The sequence below is a fragment of the Euprymna scolopes genome, chromosome 33 (genome assembly GCF_053919585.1).
Source record: "Euprymna scolopes isolate OS-2025 chromosome 33, ASM5391958v1, whole genome shotgun sequence".
In the NCBI taxonomy this organism is placed as follows: domain Eukaryota; kingdom Metazoa; phylum Mollusca; class Cephalopoda; order Sepiida; family Sepiolidae; genus Euprymna; species Euprymna scolopes.
Genome location: NC_136514.1, coordinates 56,847,628 through 56,858,886, shown reverse-complemented (window position 1 = coordinate 56,858,886; position 11,259 = coordinate 56,847,628). Strand labels below are relative to the sequence as shown.

Below are 11,259 nucleotides of genomic sequence, written 5' to 3'. Positions count from 1 at the left end.
AAAAGTGATTTCTGTGTGCAATGGCAGCAGCATATTCTAGAGAGAACCATGGCTGGCTGTTAGCTTTTTGCTGGAATTTTTTGGAGGGCATGAAGCGGTCTATACCTACAATTTATCATTCTGTCAGGTCTGATACTATAGAGGACACATTTTTTTAAACATAGAATGACGACTCACAAACTCATCTGGGGAAATCGTCAGTCCAATGCCAGTTCTGCTTAGGAATAATAGGTCTGGTTTGGTCTCCTGTAATTGGGTTTCAATGGAGAAGGAGACCTGGTAGTGGTGTTACGAGAACAAGTCCCCTGTTCTTGTAAGTAAAAATGAGATAGGAGACCGAGAATTCGAACCTGGAAAGCTAGGTTTGGAATTAAGATTCAGGAGAATTCCGATTGTTAGTTTTAAAATAAATAGATATGTTTGTTTGAAAAGGAATTCGATTGTTTAGAAATGTTAATGCGATGTGTTAGAAGTTGAAATCATGTAGGACTTTAAATTCCTTGATGTGAAATTATTGACTGGTCGAAGGAATAAAGAAACATCATCATTTTGTAACTGCCGTCTTGTGTTGTGTTATTCTACCAAAACAAAGGTAAAGTGAAATTGTATTTATATGAACTTGTGTCCACTCATCGTGATAATGGACAATGTATAAATCCAACGTTAAGTAATGTGTCTCTCCATCATCTTAAGAAATGTGACTCCCTCAGCGATCATAACTAATGACTGTTTCTCCTGTGATAAAAGAACTGATAATCCTCATCTCTAACTATATGTTATAGAAACATTCACTGTATAAATGTCTCTCTTCTATCTCTCCCTCGCTCATCCAATTGTATTACATGTCTAATTAAAATGTACCCGATATATGTCTCTTAAATGTAACCCTCGGCTATACAACATCTCCGTAATTTGGTGCTTTATATATACCCGTCGTTCTCTAATATGACCGGTATGCAACAGTGGGAGTCTACGTTGAAAATCCATACTTCTTCAATGTCTCAACTAATGAATTCCCCTTGTTTTTACACTCTGAACTCTGAAAATATTCATGACCCATCTGCAGGGTGGCCCACTTAAAAGTAGCCCATAAAAATGTAGTACAGAGGAGGACCATTTTTTTATTATTTAAATTACCTGTAGTGTTATAAAAGATGCGGGAAGTGCTCCCCGTTGACATTTATGCATTTAACAATGTTTGCAAATACTGCCTGTAGCTCTTTTCTGGTGATCCTCTTGATAGCAATGTTCTTCTTTAGTTGGTCTAGATTGTGAGGATTGTTTGCATAAAGTTTTTGTTTTAAAGTCACCCAAAGATAAAAATCACATGATGACAAGTTCAGGGAATGTGGTGGCCATAACCCTTTGCTTATTGTTCTCTCTTCCATAAACATGTCATGAACTTGTGTCAGTGATCTGTGAGACGTGTGGCATGTAGCGCCATCTTGTTGGAAAAAGAATTGCGTTTTGTTTTGTGGTGTCAGTTGGTCGTTAAGAGAAAGATTAGAGAGATCGGGCTACTTTTAAGTGAGCCGCCTAATCTGAAAAAAAATTTAGAGAAACATTAGAGATTGGGCTACTTTTAAGTGGGACATCCTGTAAGTTGTTCTAATTGCTGTAAACTTCCATTTTATCTTTATTGTGGATATATGGCTTCTGAACTCATTATTTTGTTTTGTTTACCATTATTTTGTTTTGTCTCGTTTTTCTCATATTTGATTATGAAACCTGCAAAACCCTTTCATTGAAAATATTTCTCTGAGTCCGACTCATCCCAAAAATACTTCTCCCATTACAAAACACCCTAAAGTAAACCCCTAAAACTGGTGTGAGCACATCCCTAAAGAAACTTATCCTTACTTCTAAATTCTAAAACAATTGATTTTTTTTTTCCACTGAAATTTGCAGGGTGTCCACACGTAATCGCCTAAAAAAAATTATAATCTCATTTTTCTTTGTTTTGGGTGGGTGGGTAGAGGGATTTAGCAGAGTGTGCTCATCTAAAAAAAAAAATAAATACATAATAATAATGAATAAATTAATTAAATAATAATAATAATAATAAATAAATAAATAAGCCAATGCTTTACCATTCAAAATTGTTCTCTGTCCAGAGTGTCCTTTAGCTAGAAAATTACAAAAGGGACGTCGCGGGCCTGTCTCTGTTCTATCGCTATTTTCATGGCAAGTGCTTGATTGAACTCCAATCTATGGTCCCTCCCCCTTGTCAAACTTTCACAAACAAACATTCGACTAGCTATATATGATTTCCCCCACTCTCTATCTGTGCCTAAATCTAAATGCAGATTCCATGAACAAAGCTTCTTTCCTAAAATTGCCTGCCTTTGGAACATAGTTTCAACAAGAAAAACCACTTCTTTGCTTAATCAACTTTCTTTCTAACAACACAAGGTTGCTCGTTGGAATTAGAAAAACAATATAGCACTTTTATGTGCAATTAGTTAATAATCAAATAGCTTTAATGATACAACAATGTTATCACAGACCTTTTATTTTAGTGCACACAACTCCATTGCGACATGCTGTAGCATATTGAAAAAAAGTTATTGGCATTGAACGATCCTCTTCCAATCAAACAAACAAATGAACACATATCTAAAGAAATGGCAGAAACACGAGAGGATGGCCTCCAATCTGTGGTGGAATGGGGACAAAAATGGATGGTCACATTCAATGCTGCCAAGACTAAACTTGTTTCCTTCAATAATTACAAGAAACCTTCTCTACGACCAATAGCAATGGCCAATGACTCTTTATCTGAAAGTACATCTTTTAAACTCCTCAGCCTAACGTTCACGGGAAACATGAGTTGGAACAATTACATTGAAAGCATTGCCAGGACCACTGTGAAGAAGGTAGGTTCTCTCTACCACGCTAGAAAGCTACTAATACCTGAAAGTATCCTGTACCTCTATAAGGCCACCATTCGCCCATGTATGGAGTATTGTTGTCATATTTGGGCTGGTGCATCTGCTACTAGTCTCTCGCTCCTAGACAAGGTTCAAAAGAGAGTCGCCAATCTGATAGGTCTTGAACTGTCATCTAAGCTTCAGCCTCTGTCCCATCGACGAAATGTTGCATCCCTCTGTCTGTTCTACAAGTATTTTAACGGTGAATGCTCTGACGAACTGCAAGCACTTGCACCCCCTCAACGAAAATACCCCCACAAACCCGATAAGCAGCTAAATCCCACCCCTTCACAGTAGAGATCCCTAGATGTAAGAGAGCCTTCTACTCCAATAGTTTCTTCCCCAAAACCGCTAGACTTTGGAATTCCCTTCCGGGTCCCTGCTTCCCTAACTGTACTGACATGCAGAAGTTCAGGTGTAACGTGAACCGACATATTGCTGCCCAACTCCCTACATAGTACTCCTATAGCTTATGTCCCTGATAATAGCCCCCCCCCCTATATCAAAGTGGCAATGTGCCTTGTTTGGGGTAAAAATGTAAAAAAAAAAAAAATTGTTAGTTGAACCCACGATTGGAAGAGAACAGCATACATTATTTCTCCTCGATCAACAAAGTTTAAAATTAATAGAAAAATTATATATATAAAAAAAAAAAGCTACGGGCAACAAACTTGCCATAAATATATAGGTGAATAAATGTAGGTGCATTAGTACTCTCCTAATAATTATTTAATTAATAATCACAAAAACAACAAAACACCTCCTTGAAACAAATACCAACAAAAGGGGTTTATTGCAGAAGAAAGACGAGATTGTTTCTCGAACTGAAAAGAAAGAAAGAGCAAAGGAATCTGCCTGGCTGGGTGTCGTCTGCTGATGGTCTGTTAGGTGAGCGACGGATGGCAGTAGCCAGTGAGTTAGCGGTGTTAGGAGTGCTGTGAGAGAGATCTGTTCTGGCCGCTGGCTGGAGTCTCTGCCCAAATCAGCTGAGTTTCCAAAGGGCTAAAAATAGTCCTTTAGGGGACAGCAACAATCAATGCGCTCTGCCAACCGATTGGTCAGTCTTGCCGAATCACGTTGGCAAAGGGCATTGATCTGCATATATAAAATAGTTTGTTAACCGCGCTACAAATATATCCACGAGCGCAAGTTTGACTGCAAACAGACAGATGTAGATTTCGGAGATTGTCGATCACGTCACTTAAGATATAGACGCAAAATAAAAACACAATAGCAGCGACATTTTTTCTTTAAGTCAAAGATCGACATATGTCTACAACTACGTACGCACAGTTCGCATATAAAGACAACACCCATGGTAATCCTGCTAGTTGGTTTCGGATCAACGACAGCCGCCTCCGGGGATGGTTGGCCTCTCCTTCAACTGACAGCTATCCCAATACAGAAATTTTTATTAACTACTACAACTACATGCGATAAAACGGCCCTTTTCAGGGCCACCTTTCTCAACAAAACCACTATACATTTTGCGAAATCAACTCCTAATTTCTGTAGTTTCGAGCAAATTTTTGCAGTTTTCAACACTCTTCTGCAACTGACAGCACCTTCCTGCAGTTTCCAGCAATGACAGTAAAGCCGCTCCAGTTTGAACGCAAGCAGTGCTGCTCCTCCAGCTTTAACACAAGACTTAGAACTTTCTTTTATTTACCTTTAGGTAAATAAACCTAGAGGTGTTTTTATCATTCACAACAGTACAATTGCGTTTTGTCCACTCTTCTTTGCCATTGCCATTTACCTTTTCTTGTCACCTTTTAGTTGTAGGGTCGATTGTCACTAACGATCGGTCCCACAACACACTGTTCTGTCGGTCTGATTTCTGGTTGAATACAACATAGTAGCCTTCAAATCCAATGTAAACAAATTCTTGTTGAACTGTCTCCATAAATAATCAAATTCTATCCAATTTACACCATGAACGATTACTACACTACCACCTTACATTCATTGACCCCTATCCTCAAGTGGCTTTCGGGCCTTGATAAGTGGCAACTCCCAAGTAAAAAAAAACAAAAAAAACTACAATCATCTGCCTAGCTTCGTTTACATGTTTATATGGCGTCTATATTTTTCCGATTCTTGCTGTGATCATCGTCATGTTAAACAGCACGTGTCAATCACCGGGGGGGGGGGAGTAAAAATCAAAGTGTAGTATCTGTTCCGGCAGATACTGCAAGCTATGACTAGCTAGGACTAGCTATGACTAGCAAAGACCAGATGTGGGGGCAACCCCACATGCCTGACCTTTAACCAGCTCCCATTTCCCACCTCTCGGGAGCTGGTCCCCTTTTTCCCTTCCCCCTCCCTTCACTCCTCACATTAAAAATCGGCCTTGTGCCTAATTTGCTCGGTGGGGGAGCAAATAAATACCATCTGTTCCGGCAGATACTGCAATCAAAGTAATATGTGAGGGCAACCCCACATATCATGCTATTGCTCTTGTAGCAATCAATTTTGGTCAATGTAGGAGAAGAAGCGCTTCCGCTTCATACCAATTGTCACTATCAGTTTCCCTTCGGGGGAGCTGGTTCCCCTTTCCCCGCTATCTCCACATTAAAAACGGCTTTGTGCCTAATTTGCTCCGTGGGGAAAAATACAAGCGGTCGCGTGTTACATCATCATGATCAGCATGATTGTTAGTGTCGCCGTTGACGTTAGTAAAAAGAAAATGTTTGTATGTTAGTAAATTAATTTTTAAGTTGAAAAAAAAAATTAATTTATTAATATCGATTTTTACACATGAATTAATCTTTTTTGTTATTTATTTATTTATTTATTTATTTATTTATTCGTTTGTCGTTGTTGCCATAACAACGTGTATTTCCGCTGGAATGGCGTCACGTTGGTGTTTTTCTTTGTCGTTTTAACAGGTTTGTTTTAAAAGCCGAGCGAAACAATTGCTGTTTTCTTTTGCTGGATACAAAAATGATCAGGCCGAAACGAAAAGTTGAGTAAAATATTTGTTAACAATTTTATACGATAATTTTCGCCTCAAATCCTGTGTATTTATTTATTTATTTATTTATTTAAGTATCCTGATAACGATTTCTGGTGCTTACGGAGACGACGGATCGATTTTTGATGTGGTTTTAATAAAAAAAAAAAAAAGCAACAGTCTTAGTGTCGAAAATAGTAATATATCCAAAAATTACGAAAATTAATCGAGTAAAACAACTGCTATTGTGTTTTTAGTAAAAAAAAAAAGAAAGAAAGTCTATCACTATTGGCGACAAATATTATAAGCCATTAAAGTGACGAAAAGGGAGATAAGTATGTCCCCTGTATTCGCAATTTTCAAGGTGTTCACGTGTATAGATTTTTAGATGAATTAAAAAGCATAAAAAGTTACGTAACAACACAAAAAAAATGAACCACATTTTTATTTTTTTTGAAAACTTTCTTGTTATTTCAAATGTCCACTAAAGATTCCTCTGCGATGTGACAAGTCACTTTACTACGCGCGTGCGCACATCATGTAAGAAAACACTACCACGCGCTCGTGCGTAGCGTTAACGAAGGCGATAAAATGGCGCAAAATAGTCCCAGGGTCCAGGGCAGGGGTTAATATCATGCAAACTTTAAATTTGCAACGGGTTTGATATCAGATTCGTTGTCAGCAACCTCGAGTCCCCCTAGGAAAACAAATTTTATTGGTTGGTAGTTAAAGTAAACATTTACCAAAATTACTTTTAACTATAAATAACTAGCAGACTGCCCGGCATTGCCTAGTCGTAAAATACGCTTTAATATGATATTTTGATTAATGCAGATTTCGTATTTATTATTATATTATATTGGACCCATATATAGTAATAATTTAAAAAGTTAAAAAAAAAAAAGGGCTCGTTTCACGCGCAACCAACGAGAATCGAAACCAAAATGTTTAGCAGATGATTTACTTTTTCCTTTGACATTCACATTTCAAGCTATATTACTTGTCGCATACATACGCGCACACAAACGCGCACACAAACATACGCACCCACATCCACACACGTACATTCACGTATATATACACACACGCTAACGTACACACATGTACTCACACACACGCACACAAGGACGACGTCACTTCCCCTTTCAATGGAAATCCATACATGCGCAAAAGACACACCGGAAACACCTATAAAAGGAAGAGAAAGGCCGTTTCCAGCCCTTTTCAGACCAGCTCTCGAACTGAGAAGTTGGGCTAACCAGCCGTCTCCCTTTCGGGAGGCGCACGCTCGCGCGCATCACGTCCCCTGCGACTATGTATGGGGCACGAGCTAACAGACCGTATGTACACCTTCTCACTCTTTCTCTCTCCATCTACTACTGGTCCCTGAGAACACCACCGCGTAGCTGACTTCTAATATGACGCGCAGTTTAACTGATGTCAACTCTTCTTTGTCTACACGCTGGACTATCATTCCAATTTCCACTACATCACTCACTTCTCTTCCCATGCGCGAACAAACGATAGTGACCCTAACTTGAGATGAACATACATTTCCTTTTCTTTCTACAACACCAGTCCCACAACGGATGATGGTTACACCCGCGCAGACATGAACACATATCATATCTAAAACATTAATTCTTTCAACAGTAAATAAACGACACGTTTATCTTATCCACCAATTGAGTTTTTGTTTCCTTCAACTCCATTCATTTTATTATTTTCTTGTGACGAGCCAGGATATTTATACAAGGTCTCCGTGGAGCCAGTTTGGATCTATAAAAAGGGCATTTTTGCGCCCAAGTGAATCAGTCGGCCACAAGTCAGCATGCTGTAAGATCATCATCATCGACTCCGTCCGCGTGGACGTTAAACGTGTGCACGTTCGATAATTAATCCTCCACGTGGAGATGGACTTTTTACCCGTTTCTATCTCTCCGCTAAAGTACGCGAGGGACTTTTATATATTGTTTATTTCTTCCTAAAAAAAAAAAAGACTGGTTATTTCTAACCAAGAACTTTTACTTTTCTCCTTCAAAACATTTAATTACCTCAGTCGCAGGAAGAGACTTTCAATTAAGAAGAAACTTTCTAATCTTCTCTTTTCATTCGTTTACAATTTAAATAGAAAAAAAATTTTGTATTTAATTTATCTTCGGCCTCAGTCATCTTTGTTTGATTGCCACCACCGTTTTACACTCCATATTTTTATTTTTATTATTTTCAGTTTGTGGGACTAACACCGACACCCGTTAGTCTCGCAACAAGCTATTACGTTGCACATGCATATTCGTAATGCTGTCGTTCAACCTTCACCTGGCAGATTCCATTTCTTTTAATTTTCACTCTTTTGCACCAATTGTCTCTGACTAAAACCCAAATATAAAGCTTCACATGGATTCAAATACCCTATATATTAAGTTTCATGTCTACAGACCAAAAACTGACAGGAGTTTCGTAGACAAAATTTTTTAAACAAATATATGTACACATACATAAATATATATGAAAAGACGTTTGTGTTTACTATAACCTTTTTATGCAAATATTATGCAAGTATAACTCATGTAGAATATCTGCACGAATATAATCACACGTAATAGTTAACTAAAGATGATCATCCCATAAGAAAACCGAAAAACTAATAGGGAATTAATTAAAATGAATGTTTACAAAACTATGCAAATTAGCTAGAGCTTTTGCAGATGAATGCAATTTCACGACCCATATATAACAAAGTTATATTTTCTTTTTAAATAAATAGAAAAAAGGGGGTTTAATATGAATATCAATACACACACACATAAAAAAAAAAAAAAATTTATGGGAGTATAGTGATCTTATCTGTCTTTCTGTGTAAGGAACGGTCTCTACCAAACTACTCTTTCAATTTTTTGGTCTACAGGCTTAAAAGTTTGGTTTTAGCCAATAAAGTGCAGTAAAAATAAAAATTGGAACTTGGCAAGTATATGATGACCGAACGTGTTACTTCTACGTATGCGCAAATATACATTTATACCTTTAAGAATGTTATTTTTTAAGTTTTCCTATGTATATGAACTTAGATCAGGTGGTTACAAATAATACTGGAGAGCTGTATGTTTTGGTTTCGATTCTAGCTGATGGCACCTAAATCATATTTCTTTTTAAAACTTTTGAAATCACTACTATATATTGGGTATAATATAATATTCAATAGAGAATTGGCTCTATAATAATAAATACAAAATCTGTATGAATGAAAATATCATATTTAAGCCTATTTTATGACAGGGCATACTCGGCCGCCTGTTGGTATTTATAATATCTGTCTATACTGTCATAAATAATCTCACCCACTACTTAATTGACTGAAAAATGCGAGGCTCACTGTTTGTTTGTAAACAAGCAGTTTGAGCACTATAAACCTGGTGCACAAATGTTTGTTTAAAATAGAGATTTGTGGAGGTTATTTCTGTATGGGCACTTTTATTGATAGTACACGCACGAAACTCTAGTCCCCTTCGAAGTAATCTCCTCCGGCTGCAATGCACTTTTTGTACTGTTCCAACAACTTCTGGAAGGTCCCATATAAGTCCTCTTGTGTCAGTAACTCACGTCACAGCTTCTTTCATCTCCTCAATTGTCTCATACCGACAGCCTCTAAAGTTTTCTTTGAGATTAAGAAATGATCAAAAGTCACAGGGATCAAGGTGTATCTTCGTCAAATAGTTGGTGACAAAAATTGTGGACTGGTGCATACATGCAAATCTTCCGCATTTTCGGTTCCTCATGATTAATTATGTGTACAGTTTTCACACTGGCATCAAACTGTGTGCTTATTGTCTCTATAGACACACGATGGTCCTTATCCATGAAATTCTTTATTTGGCCAATCAACTCTACTGTTCTGACTTCCTTACTCCTCTCACACCTCTTATCATTTCTCACAGACTCCCTGAATCCCTTGAATCTCTTATGCCACTCAAAAACTGATACTCGATTCATGAAAGGTGAGCCAAAAGCAATCCAAAGAATTCCATACGTTTCTATGGCATTTTTTCCAAGTTTAAAACAGAATTTTATTGCATATCATTCTTCTAAAGTGTCCTCACGTCCAGATTGCATTTTTGAAATTCACCTACTGTGACAATTAGGCTTTAATAGGGTGTACTCTAGTTGCTGCTGTAGCCGTTCATTTGAACTTAAAATCATAAAAATTGGCCAGTCAACTCATAAGACATATAGCAATAACATTCTGAATTTTCAAGAGTTTTCAACAATTTTAAATGCCTATACAAAAATGTCTGGAAACTTATTCAAGCCACCTCGTATTCTATGTGAGTTTTAACATGTCTGTTTTAGCCAACCAAACTACAATTTATCACTATACAAACGGAAGTCATGCAACTGCAATAAATTTATTTTTGTGTTTAATTAGAAACTAAAACTCACTAAAAATAATCCAAAATTTTTGTTTTCTTTTACTTAGTCTACCCCGTCTTGCAGTTTGGCCCTTATTTCTGCAGCATTGCAGGATCATCGAACAAGAAACAGACCAATCATGAGGTCAGGACCAAATTTGTTATCAGAGCCTGGAGCATCAAGATGGACCTCATCACTAATAAAAGATGTCAAAGCCGTTGTGGATACAGGGCTGAGTAAGTTTATTATGTGCTTATTACTGGAGCTATGACAAGAGAATATTCTTTTTATTGCTTTGACTCTCGAGTATATATCCGACAGACACATTTAATCAATTGAGAACCACGTGACTCTATCTAAAAACATATAAGATATTAACTTATAAATATTCGAGAGACTTAAAAAACGAAAAGAATATTCTCTTGTCATCGTCCTAGTTATTACACACCTTGTCTTCCAGTTGCTTGTCACACTCTCCGATATGAAGAAAGCTAACTCATACATGTAGTCAAATTACAAAACACTGAACAGATTCTCAACATAGCATTTTGATCATTTGAAGAACCTTTAATCGTAACAGAGCATGTATAAGCGCATGTGAGAAAATTAGCAGCAGCCATAGGACAACTGGCTTGCGAAAATATTAGCACTTTAAAAAAAAAATAATTGAAAATTTTATATTTATATCATTAATTGCTAGATGAAAGATAATGTTTTTAAATTGCATCAAAATGTACATTACATAAAATAAGTCCAAGGTAATTTTTTGATTCAATTTAAATTAAATTTTTATACCTTACTTTGTAAAATTTATAAAAGTGCACTTTGAAGATAAATAAATTTCAAATTGAGTCTTGTACCTTTATTTTTAAAGCCTATAGTAAAACATTTTGTTTAACAGTTTTCATGCCTTGGATGGAATGCTTTTCTAACTTGTATCTTATCTTTTTAAGATTATATTTTAAAGCT

General features: G+C 36.8%; 1 protein-coding gene across 2 annotated transcripts in view; it reads left to right on the top strand.

Moving 5' to 3' along the window:
- Positions 1-5,753: 5,753 nt before the first annotated feature.
- The window catches only part of LOC145258228 (RING finger protein 32-like), a 44,654-nt gene continuing 39,148 nt past the window's right edge, over positions 5,754-11,259 (top strand). Inside the window, exons 1-2 of one of the 2 annotated variants that reach the window (XM_080116179.1) lie at positions 5,754-5,894; positions 10,358-10,526. In XM_080116179.1, the coding sequence (XP_079972305.1) occupies positions 5,874-5,894; positions 10,358-10,526 (190 nt within the window). In that variant the 5' untranslated portion in view covers positions 5,754-5,873. The remainder of the gene's footprint in view (positions 5,895-10,357; positions 10,527-11,259) is intronic. The other variant, XM_080116181.1, reaches the window with a different exon arrangement.